Source organism: Pogoniulus pusillus, chromosome 8, assembly GCF_015220805.1.
Source record: "Pogoniulus pusillus isolate bPogPus1 chromosome 8, bPogPus1.pri, whole genome shotgun sequence".
In the NCBI taxonomy this organism is placed as follows: domain Eukaryota; kingdom Metazoa; phylum Chordata; class Aves; order Piciformes; family Lybiidae; genus Pogoniulus; species Pogoniulus pusillus.
The window spans coordinates 4,765,071-4,791,280 of record NC_087271.1 but is presented as its reverse complement, the minus strand read 5'-3'; the positions used below and the strand labels follow the sequence as shown (position 1 = coordinate 4,791,280).

General features: G+C 46.4%; 1 protein-coding gene across 2 annotated transcripts in view; it reads left to right on the top strand.

Moving 5' to 3' along the window:
• Positions 1–22,931: 22,931 nt before the first annotated feature.
• OLFM3 (olfactomedin 3) overlaps positions 22,932–26,210 on the top strand; it is a 51,600-nt gene continuing 48,321 nt past the window's right edge. The window contains exon 1 of one of the 2 annotated variants that reach the window (XM_064147069.1): positions 22,932–23,181. In XM_064147069.1, coding sequence (XP_064003139.1) covers positions 23,113–23,181 — 69 coding nt within the window. In that variant the 5' untranslated portion in view covers positions 22,932–23,112. The remainder of the gene's footprint in view (positions 23,182–26,210) is intronic. The other variant, XM_064147067.1, reaches the window with a different exon arrangement.

Below are 26,210 nucleotides of genomic sequence, written 5' to 3'. Positions count from 1 at the left end.
AGACTGTGTCCCCTTGTTCTGTTGCCTGGGAGAAGAGCCCAACCCCACCTGGCTACAGCCTCCCTTCAGGTAGTTGTAGACAGCAATGAGGTCCCCCCTGAGCCTCCTCTTCTGCAGGCTGCACACCCCCAGCTCCCTCAGCCTCTCCTCATAGGGTTTGTGTTCCAGGTCCCTCACCAGCTTTGTCGCCCTTCTCTGGACACCTTATGATAAGGTCTGGGAAACAGTGGCCACTCTCCATCATTTTTGCCAAATTGTGTCAGACAGGAGAGGTGCCTGAGGACTGGAGGAGAGCCAATGTCACCCCAGTCTTCAAAAAGGGCAACAAAGAGGTTCCAGGAAGCTATAGACCAGTCAGCCTCATCTCCATCCCTGGAAAAATGGCACCTCAGTCTAGTTGATTGACTAGGGCTGGGTGCCAGGTTGGACTGGATGAGCTTGGAGGTCTCTTCCAACCTGGTTAATTCTATGATTCTACTACAAGAAGCACAGGACATACATTGTACATCAAGAAAACAGGAGTGGGGGGGCCTGCAAGGCAGCTGGGGAGGGACTGTTTGCAGGGTCTTGTGGTGACATGACGAGGAGTGGTGGGTTTGGACTGGCAGAGGGGAGATCTAGACTGATGTTAGGAGGAAGTTCTTTGCAGTGGGGGGGTGAGACCCTGGCACAGGTTGCCCAGGGAGGTCGTGGCTGCTCCCACCCTGGAGGTGTTCAGGGCCAGACTGGATGAGGCCCTGAGTGACCTGTTCTCATGGGAGGTGTCCCTGCCTGTGTTGGGGGGTGGAGCTGGATGGTCTTTGGGGTCCCTTCCAGCTTGAACCATTCTATGATTCTGTTCTATGATTCTACCACAGATGGTTAGAATACTGTAGCCATGATCTGAGACTCCAGTTCCTTGAAAGGCAAACATGGACCTTGCCTGGAGACTATTCCTTGTTACACAGTGACCTTTTACTTGCCAGCTTCCTGTCCTGATTGTCCTGCCCAGGTTTGGATTCCCAAATATCTGAAATGGACAAAGCTAGGGAGGGATTTTTTAGGATGTCAGGTAGTGATAGGACTAGAGGGAATGGAGCAAAGCTGCAGATGGGTAGGTTCAGAGTGGAGGTGAGGAGGAAGTTGTTCAGCATGAGAGTGGTGAGAGCCTGGAATGGGTTGCTCAGGGAGGTGGTTGAAGCCCCATGCCTGGACATGTTTAAGGCCGGGCTGGATGAGGCTGTGGCCAGCCTGCTCTAGTGTGAGGTGTCCCTGCCCATGGCAGAGGGGTTGGAACTGATCCTTGTGGTCCCTTCCCACCCTGACTGATTCTATGATTCTATAAAAAAGGTGAGACTATACCACATGGGTTTTGCCTGTAAAATGATCCAGCTCCAGGCTGCACTCTCCCATAATCCAGTTTCACCCTGTAGATCTGTAAGCAGAGCTGGCTCTAGGGCGTTTAACGATGCATGGCTATCGTAAAGCAAAGGAGAGCCTTGCTGGACAAAAAAGCCTACCACATGCTCTGCAAACAATGCACACCAGGCAAGGAATGAAATTGCTTCATTGAGCAAGAAAGATTCAAAAGCTTATCAACTAGCTCATGGCAATCTTCCCTGGATTTTCAAATCCAAGGTCAAATACAAATTTAACCTTTCCTTTTCTTCATAAACTCTGTTTTCTACAAATCCCAACCTGTAGTACCACACAAAAGGTGAAAGCTCTGGATTCAGGTCAGTATCACAATGCTCCAGCTCACTAGAAAAGCAGCAAACTGAGAATGCTGCCTCTGATTCTCTTGGGAGACAAAACAGGGTCACCTGCTTCTGCTTTCATTAACATCCTTCAGGAGCTCCATTTACATGCTAGGTGCCAACTTAAGAGTCAAAGGTATGTGGCACTCCTCTCCACATCAGATTAGCATTTTTCCCTCTTTATTCTAAACACACTGAAGCATGAGTAGCAGCCCTGCAATTAATTTACTGTATCCTGAAAAGCCTACAAGGCTCATTTAGTATACACTTCTATCTTCATGTAGCATAATGAAGTTACAATCCTTGAACTTTACTGCAGTAGTGGAATTGTTGCAGGGAGTAACAGCATAAGCATCCTTCACATCTTTTTAAGCTGGTCCTGAAATGCCTACACAGTTCTGAACACTGGAACTGATACCTCCCACAAACATGCTTACCTCTAGTCCTGTGTGCCTACCAAGCACAAAGAAATTACTGAACAGAATAAAAACAGCGATGTATGATTTTACCCCATCTGTCCTGTCAGGTTAGATGAGGCCTTAGAATCATAGAATCAGTCAGGGTTGGAAGGGACCACAAGGATCAGCCAGTTCCAAACCCCCTGCCATGCCCAGGGACACCCTACCCTAGAGCAGGGTGCCCACAGCCTCAGCCAGCCTGGCCTTAAACACCTCCAGCCATGGGGCCTCAACCCCCTCCCTGGGCAACCCATTCCAGGCTCTCACCACTCTCATGCTGAACAACTTACCCCTCATGTCCAGCCTGAACCTACCCACCTCCAGCTTTGCTCCATTCCCCCAGTCCTGTCACTACCTGATACCTAAAAAGTCCCTTCCCAGCTTTTTTGTAGGCCCCCTTCAGATACTGGAAAGCCACAAGAAGGTCACCTCAGAGCCTCCTCTTCTCCAGACTGCACAGCCCCAACTCTTTCAGTCTGTCCTCACAGCAGAAGTGCTGAAGCCCTCTGAGCATCCCCGTGGCCCTTCTCTGGACACACTCCAGCACGTCCACATCCCTCTTGTAATGGGGGCTCCAGCACGGGATGCAGTACTGCAGGTGGGGTCTCACCAAAGCAGAGTTCCCTTAAGCAACTTGATCTACTGGAAGGTGTCCTTGCCCATGGCAGATTTGATATACTATATAGAGGAGTGGTGTACAAGTTGGTAAAGGACCATCTTTTCCCTCTGGAGATGCTCCAGAGCTAATATAAAGAATTTTCCCCAAGGAAATAGCCCTGACCTTAAGTCTGGGTTTGTATGAGCTGCCACTGCAAATGACTCAACAAGGATCCAGCAATGTGGTGGGATGGGAAACAAGAGCAGATAGGAAACCTGGAAGTGAAGAAAAACTACAACCCAGGCACCAGCAAGCAGGGCAGATGTGGTAAATCAAGAATACTAACCCAGGAATGGACATAATGTGGGCAGCAGTCGAGGCAAGAGAACAAACAGAACAAATCTAAGGGGTAACTGTATTCTGGAACAATGGATTAACACCTCTGGATAGAGCTCATAGGTAAGAGTGTGAAAATCACAGACATGGCCAATAACTTCATCCTTTTATATTATAGGTATCTAAATACCCTCTCTTGAGATTTGCAGGCCTGCTGGATTCCAGCAGCTGCAATCAAAATTAATGACAGTTATCATTTACCCAGCCTAAGTGGCCATATCATAAGAAATCTGAAAAACAAGACTCCAGACATTCAAATTAGGCACCCAGAGCCAGTGCAGGTTTGGTGGGGGTTTTTTTGCTTTCAAATTCTTGTGTTCTCTCTCTGTACTTCTACAAAAATTAGGTTAATGGTGCTACGCTACTCTGCGAGCGCAGCAACGAGCATAGTTTTGGGAAGGGCTCATCTTTTAGTCATGAACATCATTTAGAAGCTGATAAATAAATCACTAAGAGAAAGTGGCACGTTTAAGCAGTGTGTCTGTGTGTGTATGTGGAGGAAAAGGGATGCCAGAAATACCAGAGGAAAGACTTCAGTGAGTACTGTTCCTCTCGCACCTTGAGCATGGAATGTGCTCTGCAGCTGGGTGAAGGATTGCAACAGGCAGGTATCTGCTCACATCTTGCCAGGTTTGTTCAGCTGGTCAGGTGGATTTGGCAGGCTGGAAAGCTGCAGTCTCAGCCTTCTTTTAATGGAATATCTGGGGTTTCTCTGCTCAAATAATTTACATTACACATTGCTTCTTCCTCACAATAAACATGTCCAGAGAATGGCAATGAAGCTGGTGAGGGGCTTGGAACACAGCCCTGTGAGGAGAGGCTGAGGGAGCTGGGGGTGTGCAGCCTGCAGAAGAGGAGGCTCAGGGCAGACCTCACTGCTGTCTGCAACTACCTGAAGGGAGGCTGTAGCCAGGTGGGGTTGGTCACTTCTCCCAGGCAACCAGCAACAGAACAAGGGGACACAGTCTCAAGTTGTGCCAGGGGAGGTCTAGGCTGGATGTTAGGAAGAAGTTGTTGTCAGAGAGAGTGATTGGCATTGGAATGGGCTGCCCAGGGAGGTGGTGGAGTCGTTGTCCCTGGAGGTCTTCAAGCAAAGCCTGGCTGAGGCACTTAGTGCCATGGTCTGGTTGATTGGCTAAGGCTGGGTGCTAGGTTGGACTGGATGATCTTGGAGGTCTCTTCCAACCTGTTTGATTCTATCCTATTCTCAGTCATTCCAAGAAAAGGATCTCTTCATCTGCACCTCTGCCACACAGTGACACACCTCTCAAAGCACTTCTAACCTCTCTTTTAAAAAGTCACAGTGTACAATGATGTGCTGAAGAGACACTGTCGACAGAAATGAAGATCCACAACAGTGAAGAACAAACCCTCAAAACTTTCCCAGAAGAGCAAAGCTGGCACACTACCATGCATGATACCACACTTCTCGAGCAACTGGGATCTTGGTGGAATTTATTACAGTCTGGGAAGAAAAATCTAGAGAGAAATCTATGCACTTCTGAACAAGCCACAGCTTTCAAGAAGGCTTGAAGACTACCAGACAGTGCACCATAAAGGGCAAAGCATAGCAATGACATAAGCAAATGGGAACAGAGTCATTTTCATAAGCAGGCAGAACTGTAGTGAGGACTGATGGGCAGTCAGGATCAGGAGTATTAGCATACAGTAGTCCTAGCATCAGGAGCAGCAGTAACATCAGTCGCACAGCTATTAGTATAGAGCAGCAACTTATGCTATAGTATATACTGCTACAGTAGAGCTTTCATCATGGCTGAATTTCAGCTTGCACAACCAGCTGGCAGCCAAGCTAAAGGACTGTACTGCCCTCAGATTCTGCAACAGAATTGTTGCAGAGCAAATGGTTTTCAGCACTCGCTCACATCTACTTAAATCCATGTGCAGGCTGCGATTTCCTTCTTGGCACCCTTAAAGTGACCTCTTAGGTATAACTGTGATCACTGCAATCAACAAACACAGAAAGCACTTTCAGCAACTTATCAACACCTTCATGTGGATTTGTGGATATTACCTAGCAAACACACAGTATGGTCCTTTAGGCACAAAGCCTTGATGTTGAAACAGAAAAATAATGAACCACTTTTAAATAGATACATTTTGATTTTAATCCTAAATTGTACAGAAACCTACCAGAAACAACAGAGTTTACTTCAACATTTAAACTCCTTCTCTAATCTCATTCAGTGTAGCAGCCATGTTTTGGGAACTCAATTTCTTCTGTGAGATCAATTGCATACCAGATGCATTATCATAAGAATTAAATAAGAGTTCATGAATCAAAAGTAAAAGTGTACTAAACACTGCCAGAAAAACACCCCAGACATCAGTTCACATGAGGTCTCTGCACTTAATAATGTTTTTGGTCACTAGACACTTAGGGAAGAGGGGACAGTTGCTTAAATTAGCCACAGAGTTTAGCAGGCAAGTCTCCAAAGGGCACAGAATCATTTAGGCTGAAGCACCTAATAAGGTCCAGCTGTAAACCTTACACTGCCAAGACCATCACTAATCCACGTCCCTAGGTACCACATCTACCTATCTTTTAAATACTCCAGGGGTAGTGACTCAATCACTTCCCTTGGCAGCCTGTCCAAAAATGCTCTCACACAGGCCTACACCAAAGTAAACCAAAAAATCAGATCAAATTACTACTGGTCATGCTGATTTCTGGAAGTTTGCATTTAATACAGGACACCAGGAGGTTACTCACTCTAGAGACTCTCAACCATCCATGCAGATGTCTGGATTCATTAAAGTGGTGCTACGCCGGCCTTAGTCCTGTGCAGGTTCCTTTTTCCATCAGCAGGGTTGGGTTTTTTTACTGATTTATCAGCTGCTGGTCTGCTTGAAACCTGACTAGAAGCTGCTAGCAGTAGTGTTTTCACTTCCATCAGCATAGCTCAAGAACAGAAAGCAGAAGACCACGCTGGAAGGTCTGCTGCATAAGGCAGTGTGATGGTTTGGGTGTTACCCACACCCCCACTCTTATGACAATCACCCAGGCTAGACTCAGCCAAGCTGGAAATTAAGAACACCCTGGAGGTGTTCAAGAAAAGCCTGGATGAGGCACTTGGTGCCATGGTCTAGTTGATTGGCTAGGGCTGGGTGCTAGGTTGGACTGGATGAGATTGGAGGTCTCTTCCAACCTGGCTGATTCTATGATTCTATGACACATTCAGTGTTCCACTTACTGTTGTTAACATTTAGGAGAGGCATTGTTGTAACTGTTACTGGAACAATTCAGTGCTGAAACCAAATGCCATTCTTTCCCTTGAAAAGGATGCAACCACTCTACAGTAAATAGGTGACTAACAAGGCATGAATGATCATTTTGACAGTTCCATGATTTGGGGGAGCATAAAACATTGTTTTAAAGCAACCTGTCACTAGAACCTCTTTCTGATCTCAGCCTAAACATGTTACTACCTGCATCACTTTTGTGGAACAGATGTACTCCTACGTATTGACTGTATGTGCACTTAACAATGTGCTTCATGTGCAATGTTTCCTTGCAGCCAACAGCTTCAGAAAACTGTAGCACAGTCATTCCTAAGCTTCTCACAACAACTTACAGAATCTATCAGGTTAGAAGAGACAGGGCTGGGTGCTAGGTTGGACTGGATGATCTTGGAGGTCTCTTCCAACCTGGTTGATTCTATGACCATCCAGCCCTAGCCAATCAACTAGACCATGGCACTAAGTGCCTCATCCAATCTTTCCTTGAACACCTCCAGGGATGGCCACTCCACCACCTCCCTGGACAGCCCATTCCAATGGCAAACCACTCTCTCTGTGAAGAACATAGAGCTGACTTATATCTGGATGTCCCAATAGAACTGGTCTTGCACTTTGGGGAACACTGTTAATGGTGATATGCTTCTCACAATGTTCCAGGATGTTCTGTCTTTGCTTGCAAGCTTTTTCTTTCTGCACAAGAAGAGGGATGGGAATGAAGGAAACAACAAGATTATATTTAAATGGTTGTTTGCATCAAATTGTGCTCACGTTTACAGAAGGAAGACCAAGGGGACTTTCTGAATAATTAAGTTACTCAATTAGAAGTAAGTTAATGTGCTGGATTGGCAGGGTGTTGGGAATTGCCAGTTACCTGGCAATTGACCAAGAAGCTTTGTCTTACAGAACAATCCTAGCATAAAAATAGCTCATAAATCCAAAAGGCTGATGACTAAAAATGTTGTGGGAGCTTTATTTTTTAGAAGAATATTGAATTAATGAGGAATCATACAAAGGGGGAGTTTAATTATTCTGAATGGAATAATTTCCTACTCTAGCCTCTCAGGACAGGTATGATTATGTAGGTCACGTATCTAAAATGGCTTTTATGCATATTTCATTAAAAGACACATCCTTTCATGAAGGATGGTTAGCAATAAGCCCTCTTCAGAGAGTACTCTCTCCACAGTGCTTTAAAGGAAAGCTATTTCCTTTGTGGTTATGAAGCTGTTAAGATGAGCAGTCAGTAAATACAAGAGAAGACATCTTTTATTTGTAGGTTATTGTCTTTACATCATAAGTTGTTTTCATTCTCGCTCTCTCCATTCCTACCATCACTCTGGATGCATAGCAACTAAATTTGGGCCAGGACTCCCAGTCTGCTCATACTTCTGGAGAGCTGCTATCAAACAGATGGTACCACTACCTAAGAATTTTCATGCTCATTCCAACCATCAGATTTTGCTTCTGAGTTCACAGAATCAAACACCTTAGAAGATACCTCCAAGATCATCCAGTCCAACCTAGCACCCAGCCCTAGCCAGTCAACCAGATCATGGCACTGAGTGCCTCATACAGGCTTTGCTTGAACACCTCCAGGGACAGTGACTCCACCACCTCCCTGGGCAGCCCATTCCAATGCCAATCACTCTGTCTGCCAATAACTTCCTCCTAACATCCAGCCTACACCTTCCCCAGCACACTTGTACTGTGTCCCCTTGTTCAGTTACTGGTTGCCTGGCAGAAGAGACTGACCCCCATCTAACTACAGCCTCCCTTCAGGTAGTTGTAGACAGCAATAAGATCATCCCTGAGCCTCCTCTTCTCCAGGCTAAACACCCCCAGCTCCCTCAGCCTCTCCTCACACGGCTGTGTTCCAGGTCCCTCACCAGCTTTGTCGTCCTTCTCTGGACACATTCCAGCACCTCAACATCTCTCTTGAATTCAGGGGCCCAGAACTGGACACAGCACTCAAGGTGTGGCCTGACCAGTGCTGAGTACAGGGGAAGAATAACCTCCCTTGTCCTACTGGCCACACTGTTCCTGAGCCAGGCCAGGATGCCATTGGCTCTCTTGGCCACCTGGGCACACTGCTGCCTCATCTTCAGCTCCTATCTACCAGTACCCCCAGGTCCCTCTCTGCCTGGCTGCTCTCCAACCACTCTGTCCCCAGCCTGTAGTGCTGCTTTGGGTTGTTGTGGCCAAAGTGTAGCACTCAGCCTTGTTATAGATATAGATACCCTTACAAATCTGTAACTGAGGTCAGAAAAACATCAAGACTAATAGGAAAGATTTCCTTCTAAAGTGATGTTCTCTTAATTACCAAACACCATTTTTCCTTAAAGACACTGAAAAGTGTTTCCCAAAAATATTGAACTCTCTTCTCTGTGTGCACTTAAGTTCCATGGATAAAAGAACCAATACAGTTTTGTATGCAACTTTTCAAGCAGTCTAACAGTTGTGGCTGCTCCCTCCCTGGAGGTGTTCAAGGCCAGGCTGGATGAGGCCTTGAGCAACCTGTTCTAGTGGGAGGTGTCCCTGCCTATGGCAGGGGTTTGGAACTGGTTGATGTGTGAGGTCAATTCCAACCTAAACCATTCTATGATATTATTCTAAAGTCTGAAATATAAAGAGCAAAGTTTTACCTAAGTACTTCTAACATCTTCCCTGACTAGCCTGCATAGCTGTGCCATCTTTACAAATCTTTGTGGGCTTATGCAAAGCTTCTTGAGGAAGCACCACCTGCTTCTATCTGATTTTTGAATTAAAGGAGTTCCTTTGATCCTGCTTTGATCTTTTTTCAGTCAGTCTGGCAGAACGAGACACAATCACATCAAAATCCTTTACTGTGTTTTTAAAAGCTACCATTTAATACTTTGCAGAAAGCAAGACTCATAAAAACCTTTTATCAATATTTCCATAATCTTTTGTGGTAAGAGGCAGTTTTGATATTTTAGAGCAATGACAACATATCTCAAAGAATTCATTTTCTAACTCTCTTTAGGCAAAATATTTTCTCAGTTTAGAAGGTTGAATAATGAAATTAACAGCTTCTAACTAGCTCAGTGTTTTCAAACAACCAAAATATGCAGAATGCCCATTAATTTCAATTGAGTGAAGATAATTCATTGTCAAATTCCACTTGGACCATACCAACCCACATTCATATAGGATATAATGGAGTAGAATCATAGAATCAATCAGGGTTGGAAGGGACCACAAGGATCATCTAGTTCCAAACCCCCTGCCATGGCCAGGGACACCCTACCCTAGATCAGCCTGGCCACAGCCTCATCCAGCCTGACCTTAAACACCTCCAGGCATGGGGCTACAGCTGTCTCCCTGGGCAACCCATTCCAGGCTCTCACCACTCTCATGCTGAACAACTTCCTCCTCACCTCCAGTCTGAACCTATTCATCTCCATCTTTGCTCCATTCCCCCTAGCCTCGTCACTATCTGATAGCCTAAAAAGTCTCACCCAAGCTTTTCTGTAGGCCTCCTTCAGATGCTGAAAGGCCACAATAAGGTGGGAACAACGTTCATATGCCAGCCCAGGCAGGCTGCTGTTTCAAAGGCAATGCTACTTTTCTCTCTGAAGTGTTTGAACACAAAAAGTAGCTACAGGCCTATGACTGTGCTGGTTTTACTGCAAGATGAATTGAGAGTAGAAGCCCTATTATAAGAGTTTAGCAGTAAATCTGCTAGAGTGAAAGCTTCAATTAGAACTAGCACATCCAGCAAGGTATTAAATAAGAGGATGCCAGAAGCCTCACCACTGAGCTTTTGAGTGTGTCTAGCACTCAGGCTTAAAAGGTGTATTAGGGAATGCAGCCATTGGTGATGTGTGGGTCATTGCCTCTGGTTTCATTCAAGGGTTTTTTCCCCTCTTGGGTCTAACAGATTTGAAATGCTGCATTTCTGTCTCCAAATCATAGAATCATAGAATCAACCAGGTTAGAAGAGACCTCCAAGCTCATCCAGTCCAACCTAGCACCCAGCCCTAGCCAGTCAACTAGACCATGGCATCACTTAATAAACTGTTAGTGATGCTTTCTCAACAGGATGGGGAATATTAACTCATCAGAATTTACACTCTAAGGCTGCAAAACAAACAGAAGCAGAGTGAGCCCTTGCAAAATGTTCAGACTATTAGCCCAAGTTCTCCTCTATTCTATCTGACCTACTTAACCACTGACTTGCGGCACTTTTTCTGCTGTGAGAAATGTTTTCCACCTCCACAGTGACTGATGGTTCTGTTTCTCCCATGAAAAAGCTTTCTACCTCCACATGCACCTTCCTTGTCGTTTCCTGGAGTGTTTCCAACATCCATTGAGGTCAGATCAAAGATATGCTTCAGAGAGCAGCTCTGAAGCTCTAGGACATCCACCTTTATAAATCCTCCAGTAAGTTCCAAGATGGAGCTTGGCCTGCAGAAGGGTCACACGCAATACTGGGACCAGCATCCGATGACCTTTCCACTCCCACACTCCTCTTGTAAATGAGTACATGACTGAAAGTCTGTCATTAGCTGTGTTATTAATTACTCATCTTTTGTTGCTGTATATATTAATTAGTGATGGACAAAAGAAAAGCGACACACAATAGCTGAAGCTGAAGCCCAAAGGCCCAAAAGCTATTTACTGCTATACCCACCAGTACAGGCTGGGAGTGATCTGCTGGAAAGCAGCCCTGTGGAGAGGGACCTGGGGGTTCTGGTGGGTAACAAGTTACCCATGGCACAGCAATGTGCCCCTGTGGCCAAGAACACAAATGGGATCCAGGGGTGTATTAGGAAGACTGTGTCCAGCAGATCAAGGGAGGTTCTCCTCCCCCTCTACTCTGTCCTGGTGAGACTTCATCTTGAGTGCTGTGTTCAGTTTTGGGCTCCCCAGTTTAAGAGGGACAGGGATCTGCTGGAGAGGGTCCAGCAGAGGGCTATGAGGATGACTGGGGGACTGGAGAGCATGGCTTATGAGGAGAGGCTGAGGGACTTGGGGCTGCTTAGTCAGGAGAAGAGAAGACTTAGAAGGGATTTGATATACGTTTTAAAGCATTTTAAAGCTGGCCAGGAGTGGGGGGACAGGCTCTGCTCACTGCTCCCTGGGATAGGACTAGGAGCAATGGGTGTAAGTTGTAGCAAAAGAGGTTCTGCTTCAACACAAGGGGGAACTTCTTTACTGTAAGGGTCACAGAGCACTGGAACAGGCTGCTCAGAGAGTCTGTGGAGTCTCCTTCTCTGGAGCCTTTCAAGGCCTGTCTGGATGTGTTCCTCTGTGATCTGTGTTAGATAGGATTGTCCTGCTCTGGCAGGGGGGTTGGACTCGATGATCTCCTTGGGTCCCTTCCAACCCCTAACATCCTGTGAGCCTGTGATCCACAGTCTTTTACATCCCATTCTACAAGCTGTGGTAGTTCCCAGAAGTCTGGGAAGAATAAAGTCTCAGCAGCCAACAAGACAGAGTTCCCTGAAAGCAACTGGGCACTGCCTGGGACTGTGGCCAGCCTCTCAAGTTGGGTAATAATAATTTTGTGAGTAAACACTCAAAAGCCTCTTCCAGTAAAATATTTGCATTTGCCACTTTAAGAAATAAGTGCTCTACTTTTGCCTGTTCCCTGCATGTATACATTTCCAACCTGTGCATTTTTGAACCTGTGAATAAGTTTTCTGAGGAGTTTTAATGTTAATAAACAGCTTTCATAGTTATTAACAATCATTGCCCGGATATCAAAATTAATACAGATTATTAATCCTGCATAATCCATCACAATGATAAACAGAGCCTGCAGTACCAGCCTTGTAATCTGAGGCCAGAATGCAGTGTTGGTTAAAAACAGTATGTGGAGCCAGCAATGATCTTGAAAGGCTCCACAGAGGACAACCAGCTGCAGAGGGAGCTGAAGATGATGAAGGCTCCCCTTGCCAGGGGGGTGCACGACCACCAAAGCCAACAGTGTGCATGGGCAGTAGGGAAGGTCGTTGTGCAACAAGCTGTGAATCAAGGGAGGAGCTTTTCTTGGTTCAGCCTTCTGGGACATAATGGACACAGGTCACAGAACTCTGAACACATAAAGAAAGTGTGGGTAGGGCAGCTGGAGTGGCACCAGTGTCACCACCATGACATGTGGTTCCTGGTGGGTACGCCTACCTTGCAAGACAACAGCTGACCAGCTCTGCTATTGATGCATCTCAGCAGCTCTGCTGGCCAGTGGGATAGGGTGAGCACAACCTGCCCTTTGATCAATAGAGCTATCTGGGATTGTTTGTCAGGTCTTATTCAGCACTGTAGTTTCTCCCTCTATGGCTGTAGCAATGTGAGCCTTAGGTATTGTGGTTTCCAGTAGAGCCTTCTCATTATAGTGACCTTATTGCAGTCTACAACAACCTGAAGGGAGGCTGTAGCCAGGTGGGGTTGGTCTCTTCTTCCAGACAACCAGCAACAGAACAAGTGGACACAGTCTCAAGTTGTGCTGGGGGAAGTATAGGCTGGATGTTAGGAGGAAGTTGTTGGCAGAGAGAGTGATTGGCATTGGAATGGGCTGCCCAGGGAGGTGGTGGAGTCACCATCCCTGGAAGTGTTCAAGCAAAGCCTGGCTGAGGCACTTAGTGCCATGGTCTAGTTGACTGGCTAGGGCTGGGTGCTAGGTTGGACTGGGTGATCTTGGAGGTTTCTTCCAACCTGGTTGATTCTATGATTCTATGGCTGTAGCATGCAAGCCATAGGTATTGTGGTTTCCAGTATACCTTTCTCATGATGGTTTTAGTGTTTAAGCTATAATAAAGTATTAAAACTGTACCCAGAAGGGGGTACCCACATGTGAGAGCATTCCCTGGTCCCAAAGAACTCACTGGAACAGGCCATAAAATTCAGATTACACAAACTCAAGTGAACAGGAGAAATGCTCTTTAAATAGTTAGAAAGAAATAAAAAGAAACACAGGCAAGATAACACTGGATGCAGAAAATCACATTGATTCCATTCTTACAGTATGTTCTGCTTAGACGAAGTGTAAATTTCCAACATTCAGCAACAATCAGTCTAGCATATTTTTCACTCAAGTTCCCCTTAGGAGCCTCAAACAACATTTAGCATAGCTGAAAGATTATGGTAGCACTCTAGACTTTGTCTTCAGTACCTCAGTATTCTTGTTTTCAGCATAGCTGAAAGATTCCAATAGCACTCTAGACCTTGTCTTCACTACCTCAGTATTCTTGCTTTCAGCATAGCTGAAAGATTCCAATAGCACTCTAGACCTTGTCTTCAGTACCTCAGTATTCTTGTTTTCAGCATAACTGAAAGATTCCAATAGCACTCTAGACTTTGTCTTCAGTACCTCAGTATTTTTGCTTTCAGCATAGCTGAAAGACTCCAGTAGCACTCTAGACTTTGTCTTCAGTACCTCAGTATTCTTGCTTTCAGCATAACTGAAAGATTCCAGTAGCATTCTAGACCTTGTCTTCAGTACCTCAGTATTCTTGCTTTACACTACAAGGGAAAACACCATCCCTGGAGTCACTGTCCCTGAAGGTGTTCAAGAAAAGCCTGGATGAGGCACTTAGTGCCATGGTCTAGCTGATTGGACAGGGCTGAGCGATAGGTTGGACTGGAAGATCATAGAGGTCTCTTCCAAGCTGACTGATTCTATGATTCCTGTGTAGACCAGAAAATCAAGGGGTGTTCTCCCTGACACAGCAATGCCTTCCACAGTTAGCATATGCTTTCATCCTCACATTCATGGGCTTGAGAACATGGCATCTACACAACACTTGATCTAGTATTATGCCCCAAAACACAAAGCAGAGGAGTATTGTTTTGAAGTCAGGTGTAGTCATGGTTCTTTTTGTGCCATGTTTTCTGCATGACCTTTCATGATCTAGTTCCCAGGCCCTGATCACAGCACCACTCAGACATGCATGCATGGAAATGTCAGATCTGTGCTTCTATGTTGTAAAGACTGATGTCCTGAACTGCACTCTACTGGTTTTATGTTTTTTAATCCAAACACAGTCATTTCTTAGGAAGAAACCAAGATAAATCCACCTACCTGCTGTGACAGTGCACCCCCAGGGTAAAGATAGGTTTTTTTACATAAGCACACTGAAAGCTTCCACTGTGACTGACCTAAAAGACGCTGACTAATTACTCTGCTAGTCAGTATGATGTGGCAGCTGAAGGATTTGAGCTAGGCAGCCAGTTAACATGCATGCTGCCATCTGCTGAACATGCCATCAAGGAATCTGTAGTGCTCTCTGAAAGAAAAGCTGTGCAGCACCATCCAAGAATCTGCAGCCAGAGTGTATTGCAGAAGCCCAAAAAAGACAGTTCAGATTCTGTAAGAGAAGTGGCATGATCTTGCATTTCTTTGCCCCAAAGGTTTAACATGGAAAAGACAACCATCTCAGAACACTAATTCACAGCTGGAGTTGTTCAAAAAAGACCATGAGACTTCTGTGAACAATCATGAAGTGCAAAGGTGAGGAAGGGAATGCAGAGTTTGTGTACCTCGCTGTCAAGACTCAGTGTAACCCTGATTTCAAAGAATCACAGAAATGAAAGCATTACAGCAAAGACTCACCTCCCAACAGCATTTGCCTTTGGCATCTCCTTATGCAAACTCTTCATTCTCTTCCCCAGCAGAAAGTTCTGCACAGCAGACAGATGCAAGATGCTAGATATGGAGACTCCTCATTTGGGGAACAACATCAGGAAGGAAGGTGACATCCACGACCTTAAAGTAGAACGGAATACAAGAAACATCAGAACACTGGCACTGAGATATATAATCACGACCTACTATTTCCTCTAAGTACCAGTGCCCTTGAGTGCTTCTGACCAAGACAGCTGCTGCAGTTGTATTTTGGGTACTCGTGCTTTGTTATTATTTTTACTAAGTTTTTAAAACTACTTTTTACTACTTGAGAGCTGCATCTGATGGATGCTGAGCCCCAGGGATTCCCCAGCAATCAGCAGCTGAGGGTCCTTCTAATTCCCATAAACAGGTCATTACACAGCAATACAGCAAGCAGCCTCTTAAACTATGACACTCTGGCCAGCAAATTATCCCCTTACACACTCCAAGACACAAACTAGTTCTGCTTGCACATAAACAGCTAAAGAATGAAAACTACTGACACAAGGAACTCTCAGATGTGTCACCACACAGCACACTGCCCTTTGTTACTTCTGCAGGCCGGATTTGCAAAGGAAATTATGTTCTAATTAGATGAAAGATTTTAAATTAAACCATTTTACAGACTGCCAAGACTTAGCTAGGGAATTAATTTTCAGATCATCAGCTACTTAACTCGATTTTAACCACGACTTGTCTGTTTGAAGAGGTAATGCTAAATCTGAAATGATGCCAAGTGAATATTTTATTGTTTCAAGATTACGTTACTGCTATTGATAGTGAGCAATCAGAACCCTCTTTATGTTCAAAATCTGTCAGCCAAATCAAATTTCTATCAAACATCTTAACCAGATTTCCTATCTGCACTGGCATTATGAAATAAAAGACACTGCAAATTCAGCTCTCCAGATGTCACTCACTCTATGTCATCATGCAGTTTAAGAATGTCAGAGCTCATCTCCCTTCAGAGGGATGTATTTACTGCCCTTTAGATCTCTTAAATGAGAATGCCCATCCTTATGTTTTATGATATTTGAAATTATAAAATCACACATTGTGTTGTGATGGTTTTGGACTTCCCCACCCCCACACTCTTATGAAATCGCACAGGCTAGACTCAGCTGGCTGGAATTTAAAGAATGAAGCTTTATATTCACAGCTTAGCAGGTATTTACAATATATACAGCTGTAGACAGAAATAGACAAGTTAAAGGTAAAAGAGAAACACAGCAGCCCTCCCAGAAATTGGAGTCCCCAGAAGGGGCTCCCAACCACCCTTCCACCTTCTTTCCACCCCTCTACCTTATCCCAGAGTTTGCTTTATGTGCAAGGTGAGATTGGAGGATCAGCAAGGGGGGTTAGAAAGCAGAAAGATTAAACAGGAGCAAGCCAGGGAGAAAAATACAGGCACCAGCTGCAACAGAGACCCACTGTGTTATCTATGTTTTGTGTTCTTGTTTTTATACATCTCAGCAAGCCTATGAGTGCAGCAGATAACACCATTGTTTCCTTTCCAACCTGGCTGATTCTGTGATTGGACAGGGCTGGGTAATAGGTTGCACTGGATCATCCTGGAGGTCTCTTCCAACCTGGTTGATTCAATGAGTCTATGAATCATTTTACAGCAATATTTACAACTAACAATCATCTTAGCTTTAAAACCCTATAAGGAGAGACTGAGGGAGCTGGGGTTGTTTAGCCTGGAGAAGAGGAGGCTCAGGGCTGACCTCACTGCTGTCTACAACTACCTGAAGGGAGGCTGTAGCCAGGTGGGGTTGGTCTCTTCTCCCAGGCAACCAGCAACAGAACAAGTGGACACAGTCTCAAGTTGTGCTGGGGGAAGTATAGGCTGGATGTTAGGAGGAAGTTGTTGGCAGAGAGAGTGATTGGCATTGGAATGGGCTGCCCAGGGAGGTGGTGGAGTCACCATCCCTGGAGGTGTTCAAGACAAGACTGGATGAGGTACTTAGTGCCATGGGCTGGTTGATTGGCTAGGGCTGGGTGCTAGGTTGGACTGGATGATCTTGGAGGTCTCTTCCAACCTGGATGATTCTATGAAAAGAACTTACATCCCCACAGAGTGAAGTCTTTGCTATATTTCCTAACAACTTGAAAAATAAGGAAATAGTTTACTAGGTTATTTTCTTCACCGATTAAAATTACAGTTATATTTAAACATCAACAGAAGTAACTTCCAAACACAGATCTGTTTCAGAGCAAGAGTTGGAGACTTGAAAGAAGTGGCTCAAACCCATCTGCTTCACCCTGCACATCATCCACATGCAATGCTGTATGCTCCACAGCAGCCAGTAATCATTATCATAAAACCAACCAGGTTGGAAGAGACTCCAAGATCATCCAGCCCAACCTATCCCCCAGCCCTATCCATGGTCAACTACATCATGGCATTAAGTGCCTCATCCAGGCTTTTCTTGAATGCCTCCAGGGATGGCGACTCCATCACCTCCCTGGGCAGCTCATTCCAATGCCAATCACTCTCTCTGCCAACAACTTCCTCCTAACATCCAGCCTAGACCTCCCCCAGCACAACTTGAGACTGTGTCCTCTTGTTCTGTTGCTGCTTGCCTGGGAGAAGAGACCAACTCCCACCTGGCTACAGCCTCCCTTCAGGTAGTTGTAGACAGCAATGAGGTCCCCCCTGAGCCTCCTCTTCTCCAGGCTAAACAGTTCCAGTTCCCTCAGCCTCTCCTCCTAAGGTTGTGTTCCAGGCCTCTCACCAGCCTCAGTGTGCTTCTGTTTTGCCAATACCCTGTCACTAGTGCCTGCAGGAAAGCTTCCAATAACTCATTTCTTCTCTTTTGTAACTATTTCACCCTGACAGCAGCAATCTCCATAGAAAGAACACAAGAAGAAATACAATTCATGTAGAATTTCCTACATTTTAAGGATGATTACATGCTTTGTCAGAGATCTTCAACAGCAGGTAACCCCTTGCTACTTTGGGCTGCATCACAGAGTAAATACTTTTCACAAGGAGCTGAATAGGGTCTGCATTTTTTCAGCTACATTTTAACAAACCAAATTATTTCAGACACTAATTGCTAGTGATTCTCATCACTCTTCAGAGAGTCTTTTCTGACAAAATAACGACTTGTCAGGTTGCTAGAGGGTGGAGGAGTAGAGGAGTAGCCTATTACTAATTATTTTTCCTTCTTTTTTCCCCTCCTTAATGGATTGTTAAAATCAAGCAGAACAGAATCAGATCACTTCATGCCACCCTTTGAAACATGTTTTGATACCTTCCTATATGTCAAACAAATCATGCATTTGTAACACCAAATTATCTGAGCTGTTCAGAAGATCTGAAGATTTGCTTTTTTTTTCAGGGGCCTGAGGAATCATTTGTTTTAACTTGAGCTCTTCAGTGCTTTTTTTGATTTCAAAGATAGGTATTTCAAGCAGCCTCAGGAAGTGGACAAACACACAGCACTGCTGAAGCTCTTCCAAAAGTTGAATTTAATGATTAATAGTTCATGTATTTCACCAGTTTTATCTATGCTAGACTGAAAAAAGGGGGGAAATAAAGGCAAGGAACATAAGAAAACAGGTCACTGAGGCACTCTAGAACAGCTTTAAATACCTTCAAAAGAGAACTGCTCACTGAGGCACTCTAGAACAGCTTTAAATACCTTCAAAAGAGAACTGCTCACTGAGGCACTCTACAACAGCTCTAAATACCTTCAAAAGAGAACTGCTCACTGAGGCACTCTAGAACAGCTCTAAATACCTTCAAAAGAGAACAGGTCACTGAGGCACTCTACAATAGCTCTAAATATCTTCAAAAGAGAACTGCTCACTGAGGCACTCTAGAGCAGCTCTAAATACCTTCAGAAGAGAACTGCTCACTGAGGCACTCTAGAGCAGCTCTAAATACCTTCAGAAGAGAACTGCTCACTGAGGCACTCTAGAGCAGCTCTAAATACCTTCAGAAGAGAACTGCTCACTGAGGCACTCTAGAACAGCTCTAAATACCTTCAAAAGAGAACAGGTCACTGAGGCACTCTACAACAGCTCTAAATACCTTCAGAAGAGAACTGCTCACTGAGGCACTCTAGAGCAGCTCTAAATACCTTCAAAAGAGAACTGCTCACTGAGGCACTCTAGAGCAGCTCTAAATACCTTCAAAAGAGAACTGCTCACTGAGGCACTCTAGAGCAGCTCTAAATACCTTCAAAAGAGAACTGCTCACTGAAGCACTCTAGAGCAGCTCTAAATACCTTCAGAAGAGAACTGCTCACTGAGGCACTCTAGAGCAGCTCTAAATACCTTCAAAAGAGAACTGCTCACTGAGGCACTCTAGAGCAGCTCTAAATACCTTCAGAAGAGAACTGCCCACTGAGGCACTCTAGAGCAGCTCTAAATACCTTCAGAAGAGAACTGCTCACTGAGGCACTCTAGAGCAGCTCTAAATACCTTCAGAAGAGAACTGCTCACTGAGGCACTCTAGAGCAGCTCTAAATACCTTCAAAAGAGAACTGCTCACTGAGGCACTCTAGAGCAGCTCTAAATACCTTCAGAAGAGAACTGCCCACTGAGGCACTCTAGAGCAGCTCTAAATACCTTCAGAAGAGAACTGCTCACTGAGGCACTCTAGAGCAGCTCTAAATACCTTCAGAAGAGAACTGCTCACTGAGGCACTCTAGAGCAGCTCTAAATACCTTCAAAAGAGAACTGCTCACTGAGGCACTCTAGAGCAGCTCTAAATACCTTCAGAAGAGAACTGCTCACTGAGGCACTCTACAACAGCTCTAAATACCTTCAAAACTCCCTTTTTAACTTCAGAATCTATGTTCTTTTTTCCTAAGAAGCTGTTTCTTTGGAAAGCTCCATTCACTTTGTTCTCTGAGGAGCCTCAGATTTGCAGTGCTTTGGTACCATGACTTTACCTATTACTGAAACCATCTGCACTTATCTCTTTATCTTTTATTTCTTTTAATCATTACTTCACAGAAAATGTATTTTTAACATCTTTTCTACAGAAAAAAAATAAATTAAACTAGTCTCTCTTGCATATGGAATCACAGAATGGTCTAGGTTGGAAGGGACCCCAAGGATCATCCAGCTCCAACCCCCTGCCATAGGCAGGGACACCTCCCAGTAGAACAGGTTGCTCAAGGCCTCATCCAACCAGGCCTTAAACACCTCCAAGGAGGAAGCAGCCACAGCCTCCCTGGGCAACCTGTGCCAGTGTCTCACCACTCTCACTGTAAAAAAAACCTTTCCTAACATCTACTTTGACTCTCCCCATGTCTCCCATCACCCAGCCCTAGCCAATCAAGCAGGCCATGTGTCTAAGAGCCATTTAGTGTCTTTTCCCGCCATTTCTGGAACACCTCCAGGGATGGCGACTCCACCACCTCCCTGGGCAGCCCATTCCAATGTCAATCACTCTCTCTGACAACAACTTCCTTCTGACATCCAGCCTAGACCTCACCTGGCACAACATGAGACTGTGTCCCCTTCTTCTGTTGCTGGTTTCCTGGCAGAAGAGACCAACCCCACCTGGCTACAGCCTCCCTTCAGGTAGTCACAGGCAGCAACGACATCACCCCTGAGCCTCCTCTTCTCCAGGCCAAACAATCCCCACTCTTACCACAAAACAGCAATTCTGATTCACTTACAAAAGAAAAACTGCTTAGTGCAATCCTAAAAGAAATTTCAAACTCAAACATACAATAAACCAGTTATGCAAAAATAGAGGTTTTGGATCTGGGCAGATTCTGCCCAGGATATGGAATCTTCTGCATAGCACATGAGTGGAAACATCTCTGCTCCAGTTATCTTGCAGCAGTGCTATCATCATCAGGGTTGGAAGCAACCTCACAGATCATCAAGTCCAACCCTTTACCACAGAGCTCAAGGCCAGACCATGGCACCAAGTGCCACGTCCAATCCTGCCTTGAACAGCTCCAGGGACGGCGACTCCACCACCTCCCCGGGCAGCCCATTCCAGTGTCCAATGACTCTCTCAGGGAAGAACTTTCTCCTCACCTCAAGCCTAAATCTCCCCTGGTGCAGCCTGAGGCTGTGTCCTCTTGTTCTGGTGCTGGCCACCTGAGAGAAGAGAGCAACCTCCTCCTGGCCACAACCACCCCTCAGGTAGTTGTAGACAGCAATAAGGTCTCCCCTGAGCCTCCTCTTCTCCAGGCTAACCAATCCCAGCTCCCTCAGCCTCTCCTCGTAGGGCTGTGCTCAAGGCCTCTCACCAGCCTCGTCGCCCTTCTCTGGACACACTCAAGCATCTCAATGTCCCTCCTAAACTGGGGGGCCCAGAACTGAACACAGCACTCAAGGTGTGGTCTAACCAGTGCAGAGTACAGGGGCAGAATGACCTCCCTGCTCCTGCTGACCACACCATTCCTGATGCAGGCCAGGATGCCACTGGCTCTCTTGGCCACCTGGGCACACTGCTGGCTCATGTTCAGGCGGGTATCAATCAGCACCCCCAGATCCCTCTCTGTCTGGCTGCTCTCCAGCCACTCCGACCCCAGCCTGTATCTCTGCATGTCTTAACTCTGAAGGCACCAGCCTTCTATAATTGGTGAGGTTAAGTTAGAAAGCCAACCTTGTCCATACTTACCCTAACAAACACTCAACCAAAACATCCTCCCAAGCTTGAATTTTTGTTTCCTTTAATACTGCAGTTTTGCTTCTTTGAGGATTTATTAATCCCGTTTTTCTCTTCTCTAAAACCATGCAGCACCTAAAAGTTCACAACAGCATTGGCCTTTCTGCACGAGCTGCTGAAAAGGCAGACAAGCTACACACAAAATCTAATCAAGGCCATAAATAAATAAGGTTACCCTGACCATAGACTGTGAGTTTGAATCTTGTAAGGGAAAACACAACATTATTTGCTGATGCTAACAGGACAGTACTGTTGCTACTGTGATCTACACTTGGGGCATATTCAGCTGTGCTGAACGTGCAACCTTGAAGAAGCCAAATGACATCCCTGCCTGTACTTCCCCACCTTTGACTGTGGGAAAGCCACCTCGATCTACCTGCTGTGTAGACAGTCTGGAGCCCACACGCAGCCCTGGCTGGCAAAACAACAGTGTCTGACTAGAAGCAGTACTGGTTGAAGCAGAGAAAAGGAAACTCCCAACTGCACCTTGCAGCACAGGCTTGGGAGGGATTTCAGCTGACTTCTCCACCAGCCCTCCCCGATACGGGGCTACCCATCGCCGCTCGCCGTCCTAAGCAAGGAGACGCGACGGTCCCCTGCGGGCCCGCCCGCGGTCTGTCTGGAACGCAGAGCGGTAGCTCAGCCAAGCCCTGACCGAACTTGCTAGGCGGAGAGGGGGGTGACAGAGCGCAACCCCTCTGCCCGCTGCAGTTCCCTCAGCTGCTCACAGCAGCCCCCCCTCGCCCCTTTCCCGGTGCCACGGTGCCAGGTGCTCCTCCGAGGAGCGCCGCACCTACCCGCTTGCAGCCACAAGGCGCACTGCCTGCCTACGCGCTGCCCTCCGCAGGGAAAACAGCCTCCGCCAGCCACCCCCGGGGAGGCACAAGGCTGGGTGTGGGGGGGGAGGGGGCACCGAGAGTCTCCCCCGAAGCCAGACACGGCGCGTCCCGGGTTGCACCTGCCCTGCGCCTGCGGCTGCTGGAGCCGCTCAGCAGCGCGACTCAGCCGCGGCCGCCCCCGGCACCGGGCCGCTGCCCCCCGGGGCGGCGGTGACGTCACATCCGCCGCCCCCTCCGCGCCCCCGTCCAGCCGCGCTCGTGCCGCCGGCTCCCGGGCTAAACTTTGGCGGGGGCTGGCGGGGGCGGAGGGGAGGGGCGGGGGAGGGACGGAGGAACGGAGCCGCTCCGGCAGCACGGGCAGGCGCTGTCCTTGCCCGCCCTCCCCGCGCCGAGGCCGCCCGCGGAATGAGCGTCCCCCGGGCGGCTGCCGCTGCCGCCTCCACTCGGGCTCTGGCGGGCGGGCACAACGCGCGGCTGCCGCCGCGGTCGCTGCAGCGGGAGCGGAGTGAATGACCAAGAGAAGCGGCGCGGAGAGGCAGCCCCGGGATCAGGATGCGGGCGTCCGCTAACATCCTCAATCTCCTGCTGCTGTCCTTGCTGGCCGGCCTCGATCCGTCCAAGGTAGGAACTGGCCAGGCGCCGCGCCCCGGCGTCCCCGCGGACAGCGACTTTGTGCGGCCCCGCAGCGGCGGAGCGGAGCAGAGCAGGCGGTCCGGGTCGCACACGGCGGATGCGTTAGCGGGCGATGTGATTCTGCCAGGCTGCTGGATGGCTCCGGGGAGAGGCGGGTTGCTTGTCCTTGGTTGTCTGGTCGACCAGGTGGGAGAGTTCGTGGCGGAGACGGCTGGCCTTGGTCCCGGGATTTACCAACTGCGCGGTGCGCGGCGCGGAAGCGGGGGCACAAGCGGTCAGACGGGCTATGGACGCGGGCAGACTGCAGCGGAGCCCACGGCACCGGTGCGCAAAGCACGCACTCCCGTACCCCGCACCCTCCATCTCCCCCCAGGACCTCACGCACGAGTTCTATAGAGGCACGGAGCAGAGGTGGGCAAAGGGAGCGTGGGGACAGCACCGCCGCCGCTCCAGGCCGGAGCTGTCCAGCTGAAGCGAGCAGCGCTTTCCCCGGCTGAAGGCAGAGGGGCAGTGCCAGCGCTCGGTGACTGCACCGGTTCTGAGGGAGCAGCTAGGCACTGCAAGCGGGAATCGACGCTGGGAGCAGAGCCGATGGCGTCATGTGCAGCCACCGGCTCCGGTGCCACAGCCGCGCTTCCAGCCTGCTGCAGAGTGCCGTTACTGGCACGTCTGCTCAGGTCACCAACAGATCACACCTGCTACTGATACAATCAGCAAAGTAAACAACGTGGTTTAGCCATGCAGCCTGGCTTGTGCATGTGGGTTCGGGTGAAGTCGTTTTTTGAAATCAGAATCGCACCCTACCACTTAAAAGCAGTAAAGAGCAAACCCTCCCCTAGGCCTGCAGATGCCTGTAGTGCTGCACCACCAGATAGGGAGCTCGTCTCGTTGTGGCAGGGTGATGGGCAACCTCCTCACTAGCAGCGTTACTAAAAAGTAGCAAGAGGGAAAACATTCTTAAGGCATTGCAGTCCCTTACCAGTCGTAGTCCATACTGTGCCATCACTATTTATAAGGATGTTGGTGAACATCTTCCTCCTGATACCAGGTAGCTATATGAAGCAATGCTCATCTCTTCTGGAAGGTTGTTGCCTTTAAAATAAAAGCATTAATCACATAAACTGATCATTCAAAAGCGAGTATTAAATTTCCTACGCTATAGAAGGAGTGTTCCTATTCCAAAACATAAAGGTAAAACTTAAATAGCCATTCAGTGGAAATCTCATTTACAGCTGCAGTGTTCTGGCCAGTTTTTAACTACTAAAATACAGCGACAAGAAAGCAGGAGGTGATTAAATATTAAGAATGTTGACTGAATCATTAATTATATTGATATAATTAAATAGAGGCTATTTGAAAGTATCAGCTATTGTGATGTCCTTAAAGAGACTTTATTAGGCAGCCCTCAGGAGTCCCACGTCTGCAGGAATCACAGATCATTGCAACATTATAATCACAGATTTTCACATGTCATTACTCTTTATTTTTCTATCTTCTGTTACAGTTAGCAAAATCAGTATCACTCTCTGTCTACAGAAGGATAAAACCTCTAATAAAGCAAATGAACTTCAGCTGGAAGAATTATTCTTTTAGTTTCAGGGTCAGAGATATGCCCCAAAATAACAGTGGGAAGAAATGCTCCATCTTAATGTGTCTGTTGCCATCCAGCATTGAGAAGCTGGATGAGCCACTGGGATAAAATGGCATAAATTAACTTTTGAAACTTTGCTGCTAGCCCTTTTTGCTGTGGCATGCTGAGCAGAGGGCATAAGAATGGCCTTTTATTCATCACTCTGTGTGACATTTCCAGGGATATTAAAATGTTCATTGCAGGCTCTTTTCATTTTTGTGAAAGGATCAGGAGCCAGAAAGCTCAGAACTCCTTAAGATGATGTAAAAATAAGAGCCCTTCATCAGTCTGATGCTGATCAGAGCTGAGTTTTCAGAGAGATCAAATGGTTACTCACATCCTTGGTTAAGATGCTGCACCACATTAAGCATAAAAAAGATGCCATATGGCAGATTACAATTTAGGGTTTTTTCCAACTGTGAAAACAAATTTCACATATATGTGAAAAAAACTACATTAAAATGTTTACAGAGCTTGGGGGTATTTTAGCAAATAAATACAAGTTGTGACTGAAATCTCCCTTCAGAAATGGAAGTGCTGCTCAGTTATTTATCTTGCTTTCTGCTAAACTGAAATGGAATGACAATTCTCTTCCCTGTAGGTTGGGAAGCAAATATGTGTATATATATATATATATATATGAAATTAACTGCAGGAAAGGAAGGGATGTTAAATTTCCCCAAAGAATCCTGCAATATGCTCATAGCTACACAGGCAACTTTTTACACGCCCCTGACAGTCACAAACTATTCAGCTTGAGAAAATAAATCACATCAGACCTTTCAAAGTATACACAATGTCCTACATAATTAATATCTGAGTAGTAACATTTTTTACTGATCAACTACTTTAAAAGAAAGCCTGGGGGAAAAAAAAAACAGCTTTGCTTCAGTACCAGGCCCTTGGTGACTCAAGGCTGCTGTGCACAGGCACTCTTATTCTGACAGGACTTTCAGACTACACTTGCTAGGTTCTTTACTGATAGCAAAGTGTTTAAGCATCGCCATCTTACGGTAAAATATGCAGCAAAGACACCCAGAGTTTATTCTAGCATCTCTGGAGCAGTTAACATTTTCTTGCAGCCATAGTAATTTATTGCCCCTGTGCTTTTGTATTTCTTTGTTTTTTTTCTCTGTTCCCCTAAACATGGCATCAAATACTGAATACTCTTCTTTAACGAATGGAAGACAATTCACTGCTGATTGATTTTAAACACTCCTAGTGCTAATTGCAGAATACCAATATTAAGAGGCTTCTTAAATCTTGGAGCAGTTCATCTGATTCTGTTTTTTCTCTTCAATTACACAGAAAAATAAAAGAAAATACAATTATTCCTGACCCTGTATTTCAGTAAAGTTTCATTTTCAGCAGAAGGAAGCCAGCTAAA